General features: G+C 44.9%; 1 protein-coding gene across 1 annotated transcript; it reads left to right on the top strand.

The window, feature by feature from the left end:
• The first annotated feature begins 734 nt into the window (after positions 1 to 734).
• Positions 735 to 5578, top strand: LOC147683472 (uncharacterized protein F54H12.2-like). The gene is made up of 4 exons (XM_086942536.1): positions 735 to 875; positions 4368 to 4639; positions 4727 to 4982; positions 5096 to 5578. The coding sequence occupies exons 1-4, from the start codon at positions 735 to 737 to the stop codon at positions 5576 to 5578; spliced, it is 1152 nt and encodes a 383-aa protein (XP_086798662.1).
• The last annotated feature ends 10747 nt before the right edge of the window (positions 5579 to 16325 follow it).

Consider the following 16325-nt stretch of genomic DNA (forward strand, 5'->3'; position numbering starts at 1 on the left):
TTAGGATCTGTTTAGGATACATATAAGGCATCCTTAAGGGTCTTGTACAGCAACCAGATGCATGAATACCAAAAGGTTCCCATAGCAAAATGAAGAGATACAACCCACTCGTGAAAAGCATCATGTGGGGTGGCTCCCAGACCACTATCGATAGATATTACAGCCGCTTAACACCCCGGGTAATGGACGAGAATGCTCAACAAGAAACACCTAAAGATATGGGCTGCAACGTTACTGGTTTTGGCGATGACAGGTGTCGGCGTATGGAAGCTCACAGTCTCAAGGATTGTGTATGCTGTATCTCTCCTATTAAGGTTGATAGCAGAGGGAGTGAGGACACATGTAATGGCTTTGCGTATGAAGGATTCAGTTTTGTGGAGCTGGACAGTTTGGAAGATACGATAGTTCCACCTGACTCCCCCATCTATGAAGACGGATGTACCATGTTACAACGCATACCGTTACAACTACCTACTATTACAACGCGACCATTACAACGCATACCATTACAACGCATAGCGCTTTGAGGTGCTGGATAGTGGTAAGTATAATTTACTATTCTAACTCCAGTCCCTGTGGACACTAGGGAAGGTGTTGGATAGTAAATTATACTTATTCCCTATCCTAGAGCGCCCCCCAGCGCAATGCGTTGTAATGGTATGCGTTGTAAAAGATGCGTTGTAATAGTAGGTAGTTGTAAAAGATGCGTTGTAACAGGTGTATACCATGAAGACATGGGCTTTCACGAGGATACGCCTCCTGAGAAGGTCGTTGTGCAACAGCCGGGTACAAGCGCCGAAGATGAAGGGACATCGCAGGACATTAGCGACTCTCAAGATTTCAGAGAAGCCGCAGAGGGTGGTGAACATACTGAGGTTAGTAAAAATGTTATGCACAGGCAGTTACATACTGATGTATTTTTATGTCTTCAACTAATGGCACGTCAATCTTTCTTCTTTTGACCCTAGAGAACAACCTTAGATGGGTGTGCATACTGCATAATGCACTCTGGGGAACATACTGAGGTTAGTAAAAATGTTATGAGACGGCTGTTACATACTAATGTAATTTATTTCTCCACCCAAACTAATGGCATGACAATCTTTCTTCTTTCGACCATAGGGAGCAACCTCAAAAAGAACTCAGGCCGTGTCGCCTCCTACAAAAGCGGACAACGTACATTTTTACTGTCTATGTTGTGCAAAACGGACTGAAAGTTCCACAAGATAAAGTACTGATGTTCCCGTGAAGCGTGACTATGTCTCTAAGAGCAACGTGGATGTAAAATAAATTAAAGCAGTATCCCACGATGACATGATGGCTGTTAAAGGTTTCGCAGTGGCTGTGGTACAAGCTTGTGTCAAGCATGACTATTACGGCCTTTGTTACGGCCATCAGCTTAAAGATCCTCAGCAGGCGCTCATGAGTGTCTGAGCGATGCATACAGACACCGGGTATCCATGATATATGTGGATTTTTAGACCCGTACAAGGTGTATAAACTGTTAAGGGTCGTTTACGGGTTGTCCGTTGAAAAGAAATATGTTCACCCTGATATGCTGAAGATCTTGACAGCGAAACTCGAGGAAATCCAGCACGCCCATTACCCGGGCTTAAAACTGCTGTGTATGAGGGGGGTGTATACGGCTAATGATAGAAAGATGATAGAAAGACTCGTAGAAAGGCGAATGTGTAAGCTGTATCTAAAACATAGAAGGATAGGGTCTTTGGGCCCCCGAAGACTATTTTAAATTAATAATGTCTTACTTAACTGACATGATAGCGTGTATTTAGAACCATGTAGTAGAATGTTACACCTAGAGGTGACTATGGGTTAATCCGTCCTTACGGCGTTTACTATGAAAATTTAAAGTACCTTCTGTTTATGTTTTGCTAAGATTCTTTACTTTTAATACAATATCCTTACGCAGAACACTTGTCATTCATTGCCAGTGGTGTAGCGGATGAGAACATGCTGGGGGCTCAGTTAGAAAACTTTATTATGATACAGGGGGAGTTGGCAGCTTGGGAAGCGCCGAAGCTCTGTATAGAAGGGCTGCAGCTGACAACGAACCTGTAAGCAGAACCCTGGTCAAGACATGGCTCTCAGGAGAAGAGGCGTAGTCACTCCATACACCCGCCAGAAGACGTCTTAAGAGACGGCCTACAATCGTTAATGCACAATTAGATTATCAATGGCAGGCTGATATCATAAGCCTTCAAGATATAGCAAACATAACAACAGAGCACATTATATATTAACCATTATAGACGTGTTGTCCAAGTACGCAGAAGCGTTACGCGATTAAAGAGGGACGAGCGTCAATGACGCTTTTAAAGACATCTTCAAGAAGGACCGAATTCCACAAAAACTACAAACAGACGCTGGTAAAGAATTCTTAAACAAGGATTTCAGAAATTATTAAACGACCACGGTGTCCAAAATTTTTTAACACACACAGAGGTAAAAGCTGCGGTTGTAGAACGGTTTAACAGAACTTTAAAGTCTAAGCTGTGGTGGTATTTTACGGCCAACAAGACCTACAGATACGTCGATGTTCTAAAGGTTTTTTTAGATGTATATAATGTCAGCTATCACCGGATCATCAAAACATCCCCCGTAGAGGTGACTCCTAGTAATTCTTTAGCTGTTTGGAGAACAGTGTACGGGCGTCATTTTGCTACAAAGGTAAGGAAGCCTATTTTTGAAAAAGGAGAACATGTGAGAATTCAATATTGAAAGGTATCTTCACGAAGGGCTACCTAAAGACTTTTAGTGACAAAATATTTATAGTGGAAAGTGTGGAGCTTAAATAAAGGCTGTATGTCTACAGGTTAAAGGACTACGAGGGGGAAGCGGTGTCAGTGATCTTTTACAAAGAAGAGTTACAATTGGTACCTGATGATCCGAACCATTGTGTATAGGGTCGAAAAGGTTCTGAAAAGGAAAGGTAGAGGGGTTAACAGCCAGGCATATGTCAAATGGAGGGGCAGGCCGGAGAAATGTAACAGTTGGGTGTTGGCCAGCTCACTGAAGGGTGTAGGAGCTAAGGACCGTCTACAAGCATCTGATAAGATGGATACGAAGCCCTTTTATATTACCTTACCATCCAACGCTTCTAAAGACATGTTCCCTGACAACCAGATTTCTAAATACACCGTGAAATTGGCAAAGCTGGTAGACCTGAAAGGGGGATTGTGAGGTGGCCCTAACAGAAATCCAATACCCTAGAACTTGGAATACATTTACATTGAGCGAAGCAAAGTTTTGCTTAAAGCGTGAGCAGGACAATGTGAACGTGCATGCTGGCATCCCGTACGGTTACTACCCAACCATTTCAAGTGTTGTCGACGCCATCAACAAATCCGTAGCCGGCATCAAAGGATATGCGAATATTCATCTATCGCTAGATAACGTCAGAAGGAAGGTTTTTCTTGAAGCCCCGAGTCGCGGCACGACGTTTAACTGCTCCGGTAAATTAAAAAGGGGTTTAGGCACCGTGTTGAATGTGAACGGTCTGGCTGAACAGGATCACACGTGTCCCGATATTAACGGGGGGTTCTATACGCTCTATGTGTAAAGAGATATTGTAGAGGCCCACAGGATCAGCTATAGTTATTCGCCGTTGTTAAGATGGGTTCATGTACAGGGTGAAAATAATACGATGGTAAATGTACATTTTAATAAACCTGACTATGTCGCATTTTCTAAAAAACATTTTGACACTATTTCAGTTATGATCTACGATGATGAGTCTGAGCCGGTTGCCTTTTAATACGGGGAAGTTATTGTTAAGCTTCATTTAAGACCGAGACGCGACAGCGGCTTTTAAGCCGGCATCATGGTGATCGCGAAAACATACGGGGACCCTTCTATGTACCGGGACTATTACAGAAACCAAGCCGGATATGGAGGGCCGCCGTACTTTCAAGGGTCGCCGATTATGTTCGGGCTGGTTTAGGGGGATTCTTCAGGAGTCTGTTTAGAAGAGCTATGCCATTCTTGAGAAGAGGCTATGAAATTGCAAAACCACATGTTAAGGCGGCTGCTACGAGCATTTCCCAGGATGTGGTTGGGTCTGTTACTTCGGCAGTTGCAGAACGCATAAACAAACAGCCGGAAGAAGGATTGGGGTTGGTGTACACACCGCGCGCGCATGTTAAAAGGAAGTGCCGTGCTTCGAGACGCCGGGGCCCACCTGCCCCCTATAAAAAAAGGAGGAACTCTTCAAAACGCACTCAGAAAAGAAGAGCTCCAAGACGGAAGAGAGCTACGAAGAAGAAGAGAAACAGCTCTAAAGTAAATATTGCGCATCTGGCGAATACGCCAAATCCGAGTTAAACTTGTTTACTCTAAAACCAATGCAGACAAGCATCAAAAACAGCTTCTTCATGGAGGTATCGCCTTTAGCCGCATTGACGCCTCAGTCCCCTATTGAGTTTTATGTGTCAGGGTCCACGGATATGTATTTGGATCTCAGCAACACGTTGCTGCATCTTGTGTATAAAATCATAAAAGCGGAGGAGTCCGCCATAGCAGCAGATGCTAAAGTGGCGATGATCGCTTATCCCATAGCTACAATGTTTAATCAGGTGAACATCACCCTGGGCGATCGGCTCATCACACAGAACGACAATATGTACGCCAACAGAGCCTACCTCAAGAGTATTCTAAATTACAGCAGCAACGCCCTTGACACACAGCTTTGAATGGGTCTCTTCTACAGGGATATATACCCCCAGTTTGAATTCACAGCTCTGGACGGCGCCAATAAAGGTTTTGTAAAAAGAGCTGGGCTGGCAGCAGGCAGTCGCAACTTTGACCTCCTGGGACGCATACATTCAGACCTCTTCTTCCTAGATAAACTGCTCATCAACGGAATTGATCTTAAGATCAAACTCACTCGTATCAAGGACTCATTCTGCCTCATCAGCGGGGATACGGAACAGTGCAAACTGGACATACTGTCCGCGAGTCTGTTTGTAAAGAGAGTGAAAGTGTCCCCGACGCCTTACAAATATCAAACGCCAAGTAGGCTGGGGAAATTGTTGCTCTGAAGGTATTCAGTATCCCAGTAGATACCCACTTAACACAGCAGCAGAATTTATTTCTGGGGCAACTACCCAAGCTCATCATCATCGGTTTTGTGGACAATACCGCTTTTAGCGGAACCTATGCGTCAAACCCCTTCAATTTTAAACACTACGGCATCAACTACTCTGCATTGGTCCACGAGGGCAATGTGATTCCTGCAAAACCCTACACACCAAGTTTTATAACCTCCAACTACATCAGGGAATATCAGGGGCTGGTTTCAATAACAGGGAAGCATCTAAGGGACTGCAGTGTAGCCGTGTCACAAGAAGGCTATTGGTCCGGATACACGCTGCTCGCATTCGACCTGACACCCGACATGGAAGACGGCGATCACTACAACCTGGTCAAAAATGGAAATCTAAAAACTGAAATACGATTCAGTAATCTGCTGCCTACGAATGTGAACATGGTCGTATTCTCGGTATTCGACAGCGTCATTCAGATCAACCACACCAGACAGATTTTGTTTGACTATCTTTAAAACATTTGTAAAATGGACACAGTGCAGCTACGTGACTTCTTAAGCAGGCATAAATACACTAGGAAATACTTTTTAGGTGTTTTCCCTAGCGATGGGCTACCGGCTGTAATAGGGCAGAAAGACCCTGCACCCTAGTCTTTAACACCGATCCGCATTACAAGGGCGGAACACACTGGGCGTCCGTGTTTATAGATAATGATAAGGTTACAGTGTTTGACAGCACAGCAGAGTTCCCTGAACATCGTCTATATACAGAGCCCATATTCAAGTTTGTGAAAAAAGTTGCAGAACGAGTGGTGTATAATAAGGTGCGGGGACAGGATTCTGTAGCCATGACATGCGGGTACACTGTATTTATTTTATCAGCAAAATGTCAGAGGGTGTTTCGTTTAGAAATTTCTTAAATTTATATTCGAGGGACCTTGTTAACAACAATAGTATAATTGTGAAATATGTAAAAGAAAACACAAGGGCATCGGTCAGACTTGTGAAAACAGAATATGTAGCTTGTCAAAATTGTAAAGGCTTATAACGTGTATGTGTTTTATGATGAACGTCTACAATAAAGACATTGTTTTTTAAAAAAACAGGCATTCCGACTATGTATTTTATTGCTTATACATGCACAATATTTTATTAAAAAAAAATTTTTAAAGTGTTTTAAAAAGATGCGTGAGACGGGTTGAAAAGTTATAAAAGTGTTTATTACAAACATGGATGTAGGTTGCGCATTACATTGACAAACTTTGCTGAAGAAAAATATGAAGACAAATCAGACACGCTTATACACATAATAAGTACATTTTATGTAAAAAAAAACCATTAAGGATGAATCCATGTATGGGGTTTGGACAATGGTCTTTTTTGCCGTACAGATGGCGCCAGTGGGGTACTCCAAGAGGGGGATAACAGTGGAGCGTCAGAGCCTGCAGGCGACGGAGGGAGGTGTGCCTTTAAATTTTCAAGCAGACGCCTGTGATCGTTATTACCCATGAGTGTGGAAGGGATGTTGAGTTAAGCAGCGGCTCCCAGAAACTGATCCCAACCACGAGGTGCATTTTGAGGCTTTAGGATTTTGGGGTGCGTGAGATCTTTGACTAGATCGTACATGTGTGACCCGATGACCGGCTGTCCCTTGTAGAGAAATTCGCCTCACTCATTCCAAGATGTTAGGTCTTTAGAAGCTGATACTTTACTCATCAACATTTGCGCGCCCCCTCTATGCCTCTGACTTATATATTTTTAAGAGGTCATCAACAAAGGTATCTGAGGGTGGCACAAGGTCCGGCAGTGCTTGCAGGGGTTGAGGGACCTTCGTAGGGGCTGCTGGTTGATCAGAGTCTGGAGTATATAGAGTCAGCTTGTTTTTCTCGGTATTCCACTGGCCGTAGGGGTTTAGATCAGTATGGTTCAAATTGTCTATAATTTCAGCACCCAGTCGTAAAGTCTCATTTCTGTGTATATCCCAGGTGTCCGCGGAAGAGCCCAGCAGGTCCATTTGTGGGGTATGCTTTTGTGTATTTCCAACACATTGCTGCGGTCTCGTCAACGATGAACTTGCAGCTGGAGACCTCGTAACAGGGGGCAAATAGGTTCTTAAACAGCTCGTGAGGATATGTTATTAGGGTTGTATTTGACAGATTTGTACGCTGTGCAAATTTTTCCCATAAGGAGTTGAGGCAGAGTTTGGCTAACTGTCGACGGGCTGGGTTGACCTCTATCAAATGGGGTTGTAAATAGATACCCTTGTGAACGTAGTAGTCATGGATGTATTTCTGCTTTGCATCCTGACTAGTACACCATTCGGGATACCCCTATGTCTTGTGCTTGTCTCTGAGAAACAGATTAATGTATGGGGCAAAGAGGCGTGTTGTGGTCCTCTTAAAATGCCACACCTCGTGTATCCTCCCTAGCCTGTAACCTTTCTCTAAGCTAGCTTCTACCTCGATGCTGCACCAGGTCCCTGTGAGCATCCTTTGTTGTTTGGTGTGTATACAACAGCCAATCTATTTAAACCCAGCACATGTTTGACAGAAGGGGAACATCGGTTTACCATCGACTCTGAATGGTAACACAGGAAAGTAAAGCTACCTTGGCGGATAGATTTCCCATTTGACTAGCCCAAAGTATTTGTATATGGGCTTAAAATCTCTACAGATGATGGTGGGGTGCAATAAGGGGTATACCTTTATTTTGTACACAAATGGGTACAGACTGGTGAAATCATAGTAGTTTATTTTCTCACCCACGCCCGCAGCCCTGTACAGTTGTATCGCATTTGTACGACCTACAAATAAGGCGTCGCAGGGTTCCAGGGGTTCTCGTTAATCACGACTCTGAAGGAAGAGCAGAGTTCTGTGTCGTTTGTTAACATCTCTAACCACTCGTGCTCCCAAACAACCCTCATAGCAAAGCCACATTTTTCAACATACTGGGCGTTCAGCAGAGTACGTCTGTGTAAGTTTTCAAATTGGACACCCAGCATTCAGTTAAACTCGTGGGGCTTGTAAAATTGAGGGCAGCCGTGGTAAAAACAGCTGTGGTATTCAAAGACCGTTGGTACTCCCTTAATTAAAGCGTACCCATCCAGGTAATAGGGACCCACACGGTATTCACCACCCTGTTAGGAATGCCGAATATGTATGTCTTCCTTCTCAGAGAGGTACATGAGCCAGCAGATAGAGGGGGTTGAATAACGTTTCTGTTTGCCATTATAGAGGTCTGGCGGGACTAGAGTGATACTTTTTGGTCTTAAAAACACGTGTTTGTAGATGGACATACGCATGGAGGTCAAAGTGATGTTTTGAAAAGGGTCGATGTATCCGACCTCCTTTGGCATTTGAGATGTTTTGGCTTTCAGGTCCTGACTTTCTTTGTCATTTGATGCTTCTTGGGTTTGAAGACCCTGACTTTCTTTATCCTTTGAGGCTTCTTGGGTTTCAACATCCTGACTTTCTTAGTCATATCCACCACAACATCTCTGAAGAGGTTGCACCCTTGTCATAGGATCATTACATCAGCCTGACAATAAGCTTTCAACTCTGTTTAAAATGAAAATCCTTTTCACGGTTTTCAGAGTACCATTGTAGAAAGCTCTCTTTCTCTACTGGCATCATGTATTCAAACCTGTAATTGTTAGGAGGTGGCATGGGGCCCACATAATTCTGGTTCGCCCAGGTATTAAAAAAGTGTGGAAAATAACCTTTACACCGGGGGAATCCAAATTCTTTTGGAAGCTTGATCAATTTACCGTATTTTCCGGCGAATAAGACGACACGGCGTATAAGACGACCCCCTACTTTGCTTAATAAAATGTAGGTTTCGTGCTATACTCGCCGTATAAGACTACCCCCACTTCCAGTGCAGTCCAACGCAGTCCTGCATAGCCATTTTGAGAATGTATTTTATTTTATTTTGGCTCATACTTTGTATGCTTTGTATGCTTTGTATGCTTTTGTAACCTGCACACTTATCACTTTTTCTCCAGGAATGTACCGATTGCTACCTCATGTATTTTGGTTGCTCGCTATTGTCACTTTTGATCCATGTAACTTAATGTTTGCTTTTGTAATTTGTCCATTGTTATTGTTGCTCACATCAGCCCATTTTTATATAATGCAGAAGCAGTCTGACACCTTCGGGTGTAGTCCGCGCTATGTAAAAACGCATGAAAACATTCTTTCAAATATGGCATCCGGCATATAAGACGACCCCCGACTTTCCAGAACATTTTAAGGGGTTAAAAAGTCGTCTTATACGCCGGAAAATACGGTAATTGGTAGGAAATTATGGGTGTCTATAAACCTTATTTGTAACTCCCCGGCTGTTAACAACATCAGCTTGGTACCCTGAGTGATGAGTTCTACTTGTATCTTTTCACAAATCATATTTTGTCAAATAAAGAACGAGTCGTAGGCTTTTGAGTTATGGGCCAATATGGTGTGCCCTTTGAATTCGGTTTGAATGAAAGTGTTAAGGAAATCACCAACGCATGTTCTACCTTCAAACTCCCAGCTGTCGTCGGAAGTTAGATGGTGGGCGTAAATATAGTTAGGTTGGTGTATTCCGGTCTCTTGTGTGCACTTTATATCAAACACGATGTGGGCTTCAGTCTTGATCTGGGGTCTTCCTTTAACCATGTATCACCTATGGTTGGTACCCGCCTCAGAAATTGTCTGGCACAGGGGGCATTTCATGCCCTTGCATTTGTGATCATCAGCCCCATACCGACTACACTCAAACCAATCAATTTTAGGGCTGCATCTAACAGCTATCCTATGGATGCTCAAACAGTCTTGAGAGCGACAAAACATCTTACAGGTGCAACACCTCACCTTCAGGGCTGCGTCCACCACACACCCATCCCTCTGGCACATCTTATAATGAATTTCACACTGATGGCGTTTCTTACATGTGGTCGCAATGTGTTCACACGTACTTGAATCCCAGAAAACCTTTAAGGTTCAAGATACCATAAAAGTGATTTTCATGGTGAAGGACATACACTATCTTGTTTCTCACATGGGCCCCTGTTGTAAAATACTTCCTCCATGAGCCGTTGTAATAAAGAACTTTCACAGTCACAGAGAAATAGTTCTCAAAAAGACCTATGTCACCGAAGCCGACCATACAGTTTGGAGGTATTTCAAGAACCTCACGGGCTTCAGCCGCTCTAGACAGGATGGCCGCGTCGGTGGTGTTGCGCCCCATCAGCAACCCTACGATGCTGGCTGCCACATATGTGTTGGTTGTGTTGTTGTTAAAATTGAGCAGCCAGCGTTGTTTCTTACCCATTATCTTGCTGTATAGCATGCTCTTTAAAGATCGGGAAACACCCCCCTCACAACCCCGTACAATGAGGGCTATGACTCTGAAAGTGCCATAGGCAACTAGTTCAGCCTTGCTCTGTAAAAGCCTCTAAAGGTTATCTAAAAATTCCACGGCATGAAATACATCTCGGGACCTCCTTTTGGTGAACAAAGGACTGTCAAAACTCTGCCCCTGGAAACGTAGGACCCACATCGCGTAACAACCTTTCTATGAGCGTCTGCACCGCCTGATGTATAGCTAAAACACCATGATCGGAGGACCTTATATGGTGAAGGTTAGCAAACCTAAACTCCTTGTAGTGCTCGGTGGCATTACATCTCTCTACATCTCGCCTGTAGCTTCTAATGCTCTCTAAATATACGGCCTTTGAATCCTCATCTTGATGCCTTTGACTTTATGGGGATCTCATTGCTGTATCATTTTAGGTACTCTGGTTTAGTAAGGGCTCCAGGTATCTTTTAAGCATCCGTGTAGCGCATATTCTGGCTTTCTTTAGCTTACTTATTAAAAGCCGTCAGCTCTTAGCACTATTAGCCCACTTTTGGTTTTTAAGGGACCAGGCTTTTCTAGGTGACAAACCCCCGCCTATCTGAACAGTATAGGCTGTGCCTATGTGTGACACACCCATGGATGCCTCTGCTACATACCCACACCGCGACTCCTCTATGTGTTCCGGCTGGTGTAGTGTTGGTACACTAACACCAAAGCCCTTCAACTGACTGCCCCTCGGAATATTCTCTCCTGAACATATGTACTGGTGTGTGGCTGGTATAGTTGTATGTTGTTCGGATGTAGCTTGTGAAATGGTATGACGCTGTTTGCGGTGTACTATGTACTTTTTACGTCGGCGTAAGCGTAAGATACACTGGGATTTTGTCAGTACTGTTTGGACCCTACCGCAATATTTTGATGTGAGTGTTGTTTTATTAACACCATGGGCCTGGTGTTTCTTTAGGGGCTGGCGCTATCCTAGTGATGTTTGTATAGACCATATGGCAGATCCAGCTTCCTGACACGTTTGGAGGTTCACTCTTTTACACATGTCAACGCTTTGCAGTATCTTCTGCTGTGCCTCTACCATGGACCTGTCACTGCTACCCCAGATCCCCAATTTTAAGGTTCCTGTGATCACTTGGAGTTTTAGCTTTCTGACTGCCAATTGTATGTCCTTTACATGCGCATATAGTACCGGTTTTGGTTTTACAGAGTCATATTGTGGATGGGAGGGGATTAATACGTGGCTTGGTTGTATAACAACCTCTAACACCCCAGAAGCCTCTCTCGGTCCTTCAACCCCAGCACCATTCTGTAACTGAGGGCCTGGGGGATCATAGAAACAGGATTCCAGTGCGAACAACCCAGGGCGTTTGAGTAAGGGTAGTCACTAAACAACACCTCTATACTATGATTTGACCAGTCACCTGGAATGCCCCTGACATCACTAAAGGGGTGAGTCCTACCACCACAGCCCCGGAGGGGAAGCTCCCTGCTCCCTAGCCCAACCGCCATCGGTATCCACGAGGGAGCCCCGAAACCGAAGCCATGCGTCCTAGAGCAGCAACCATGGTAAGCCGGCTCTGAGGCATTATTTTTTTATGTTTTATGGCCTCGCGTCCCAACACGACCCAAGGGCACAGGCGCCCCCGCCCTGGCCATACAAACACCACGGAGTGCCACATGGAGCATGGGCTCTGGGGGCTTTACTTTTTTTATATTTAAACGGGGCCTCGCACCCCACACGACCCCAAGGGCACAGGAACACCCACCTTCACCACATAAGCCACCCAGAGCTCCGCATGGAGCACAGCGGGCTCCGGGGGTTTAAACTTTGAGAAACAGGGCCTCAAGCCCTCGCATGACCTTAAGACCGTAGGAGCCCCCATCCCCACTGCTTAAGCCACCTGGAGCTCCACATGGAGCACAACGGGCTCCGGGGGCTTTAATATTTTTGAAAAACACGACCCCAAGGGCACAGGAGTCCCCACCCCTGCCTCATAAGCCACCTGGAGCTCCTCATGGAGCACAGCGGGCTCCGGGGGCTTCAACTTTGAGAAACAGGGCCCGAGCCCTCGCATGACCCCAAGACCGTAGGAGCCCCCACCCCCGCCGCATAAGCCACCCAGAGCTCTGCACAGCCGGCTCCAGGGGCTTCAACTTTGAGAAACGGCACCTCGCGCCCCACACGACCCCAAGGGCACAGGAGCCCCCAGCAGCACAAGCCACCCGGAGCTCCGCATGGAGCACAGAGGGCTCCGGGGGCTTCATGTTTTTAAAAAACTGGGGCCTCGCGCCCCACACGACCCCAAGACCAGAGGAGCCCGCACCCCCACCCCATAAGCTACCTGGAGCTCCGCATGGAGAACAGCAGGCTCCCAGGGCTTCAATTTTGAGAAACAGGGCTTCGAGCCCTCGCACACCGGCCCCACACCACGAGCAGCGCCTACCACAAGCGGGCTCAGAGGCTTCAATTTTGAAAAACGGGGCCTTGAGCCCTCGCACACCGGTTCCACTCACCCCAGAGCCCTCCCAGACCTTGAGGGCTCTGGGGATGCACCCTTGGCAAGCAGTCTCGGGGGCTTTTAATTACGCAGCCTTGCCCTCAGCAACCCCGGAGCGCCGGCTATGGGCAGCGTGCTCTGGGGGATTAATAAGCAACTATAGGGTCTCACAGAATCATGCCGCCCTCGGCCCCAGAACCCCTGACCACCGCCCGACCCTCAGTGTGCTCTGGGTTTTATTTAAAAAAAAATATGGTGGGGCCCACTACATCTCAACCACCGCCCTGATCATCATGGACTCTGGGGCTTTTATTTTGTAAGATCCTATGGTCTACATCCACAGCCCAGCCCCATCCCTCACCAGCACTCCCAACTATTAGGGAGCCGGACCGCCGCATGGACTTGCTCCAGTTTTCACCTCGCGCATAACAACCTAGGACAGCTATCAAGAGACCGTTCACTATCAACACCGCAGACACAGCCCTTGAGTACTTAAACCGCTTTTATTAAATGTTAAAATGTTTGGGGTTACATTTTGTGGACTCTGGAGACTCTAAAGCAGTAAGTAACTATGCATAAATGGTTCTAGACATTGTTGAAACTTAAAAGTACAAACTCATTTTACTTACCTCGTTATTCACATTAAGCATCCTTCCCACACCCTCATTAAACATTATTTAAAACACTATAAACACAGTCCTATATAGCTCTAAACCCCCTTTTAAAATGGAAATTTGTCCCCTTAAATGCAATCCCCAATACATTAAATAACCCATAAGCATGCATCACTGAGCTAGACCCTTATTTATTTACCTTCCTTAAGTTGTCGCATGCAGCGTTAATGTGCGCCAAATTGCTTTGATCCATTATTCCCTTTAAAGTCCTGGGGTGGGTCTGTACCACTGCAAATCCCTAATACACCGTTCCAGAAGTGCGGCCTCTGTATGTGCTTTATGTTTGAGTCATTTACTTTTGGGGGTTTTATACTTTGAATGGTATGCTAATTATGCACGGGTCCTTTGTGGATGGGGCTTCTAATGGGTGATAGTGCATTGATTTGCAGTTTCGTTTCGCATCCCCTGCCCTGAGGGCATACCTTTGGGACCATCTTACGGTCGTTTCGCTGGTCTTAGGGGTCATCCTTTTGCGTTCATCTTATCACGACATCTGTGGCTAATTACATTTCAGGCCTTTAAGTTGTTGCCCTGTGTGATCATCTTGTCCTCGTCCGTAAATATCTTTCACTTGCTCTAGGGCGCCTCCTGCTACAGTGTAATTTATCCCTGGGACATCTGCTAATCCCACCGTTCACCTCTTTTTTGGGGGAACATTTTGCTTTGCATCTGTGCTTAATTATATTTCAGGACTTTAACACCTTGGCTGCTATGGGTTTTCCCGCTGGGTGCTGAATATCCTGGATATCCATTGTTCATGACAAAGCCAGCTCGTCATAAGCACAGCGCACGTAATGCCCATGACGAGCTGGCTTTGTCATCAGCGCTGAAGGGGTTAAGATGCTTCCTTGTGGGATTACCATGTACTTTACTCCCTCTAATGATAAGCAATTTTGACAACCCATTTGCTGAAGTTTGCTGCAGCTGCCTCTGTGCTTACGTTCGGTTCGCAGGCCCTTGGGGTCATCCTTTTACATTCATCTTATCCCTATCCATCTGCTAATCAGGACTGCCACCTTTTTAGGGCCGCTTGACTGGGCATCTGTGGCTACTTACATTTCATGGCTTTAGGAGATTCCTTGTTTAAACCTTTTGCAGTTCCATCTGTGCTTAATTACTTTTCTCAAACTCTTCTTTTTAAACACCACATTTAACCCTCCCCCTCTGAACTATGTCAATAAATGGCTATGGGGCTGACTACCTGTGCTTTTTCACAAAGCCCCAAGCAGTAACATTCCTGGCCAAGCTCTTTTTTTTTGTCAGTGCTTGAACAGACCCTGACAGGCCCCTCTTGGACATATTCAGTTTTGTGTACACTGGCCTGTCACCAAATTTACACTACCCTGACCATATGCTGTTAATAAACGTAACACCACCTTCAACACATTCTCACCCTCTGACACAAACCCTATGCTGCACCCTTGTATTTTCCAGGGGCTTGATGCCTGTCACTTTTAAGGACACGCAGCTGGCACGTTTAAGGACACACAAACATGTCACTTTTGTAGCCAGACCTGTCACTTTTAAGGACACACCGAAGGGGTGGGGGGTCTGCGGGGAGAGCTGTCACTTTTAAGGACATGAATGGTGATGAATGGTATCTGCATTCCAGCATACCGGTGTGCGGTCTTTTGGCGGTCGATTGCTGTTACGAGTCCCTCTATACCAGGAGCGTTACTATCTTTATCAAAACTCACGGACAATGCTATGACCAGATCATCTTCTATAGAATCTCCTGCTCCTGGGACATCTTCTTTACTTTATTTTTAGGTGGATACAATATATTCGTGCAAACAATTATACATCACTATCGCTCACCTCCGGATACTTTATCTACTTGTGGAGATAAAATACTCGTTTCCTTCTCTATCGCTCTCATCACCTTACCATCTATTCGAAGGAAGTTATCCTCGTGGAGGTTTGACATATGTTAATACAAGTAACTATCTGAATCAAAGCTACCTCCACTATACTGTTCCACCCCCTCTTTTTTCTGATGTCATAACATCATATGACATGCTATAGGACTACATCGTTCCGCATCTCAAGACTTTGAGAAGCTGCTTTTACCGACTGACCTTTTCTAGCCACGCCACACCTAACTGTGAGTCCCGAACTCTTTGAAATCCTAACAATAGACGGTCACCTGAAGAAGGCTCAAGAGCCGAAACGCGCGTAGTGGTGTCTACCGCTTTGCCTTCATCACTGTATATATGTTTCATGTCTATTGATTGTGTATTTTCTCTTTTGTATTTTTTAATTCAAGACTATATAAATTTAAACACATAATCACTTATAAAAACCATATATACAAAAAAACAGTAGAAAACAAAGAAAAAAGAATCAATAACAATAAACAATAAAGCTTCATCAGAAATAATTTGTTTATTGATTTCTGTACATAAGTGGACTTAATATACTGTTCATTCCAGGTTTTTATTTACAAAAAACCACAAACTAAATCATCTAATCATTGTCTGTCACTTGGCTATAGACCTTTCCCAACTCTGTCTCTTCCCTATGTATAGCAAGTGCAACTGTATTATATAGGGGTCCCCTTTTTCCAAATATTTCGTATCTGTTCTTACTCCTCGTTACTATAGATTTATCAAGTCTTGAAGGGCCATGCAAGGTAGCCTTCATGGCTTGATAAATCTCACTTCGGTTTGGTGCAAGGGTGATACAAAAGTGTTTCTCCCAGATTATGAAAGGGATTATTTGTTCTGACATCGCAATATATGACAT

Source organism: Lissotriton vulgaris, chromosome 11 (assembly GCF_964263255.1).
Source record: "Lissotriton vulgaris chromosome 11, aLisVul1.2, whole genome shotgun sequence".
NCBI classification, from domain to species: Eukaryota; Metazoa; Chordata; class Amphibia; order Caudata; family Salamandridae; genus Lissotriton; species Lissotriton vulgaris.

What these genes read in the sequence shown, in the direction of transcription:
- LOC147683472 (XM_086942536.1), top strand. Translation starts at nt 735, where the DNA reads ATGGGCTTTCACGAGGATACGCCTCCTGAGAAGGTCGTTGTGCAACAG. An exon ending in AGGGTGGTGAACATACTGAG is followed by an intron (nt 876 to 4,367) that starts GTTAGTAAAAAT and finishes AAACCAATGCAG; the next exon opens with ACAAGCATCAAAAACAGCTT. An exon ending in TACTGTCCGCGAGTCTGTTT is followed by an intron (nt 4,983 to 5,095) that starts GTAAAGAGAGTG and finishes CACTTAACACAG; the next exon opens with CAGCAGAATTTATTTCTGGG.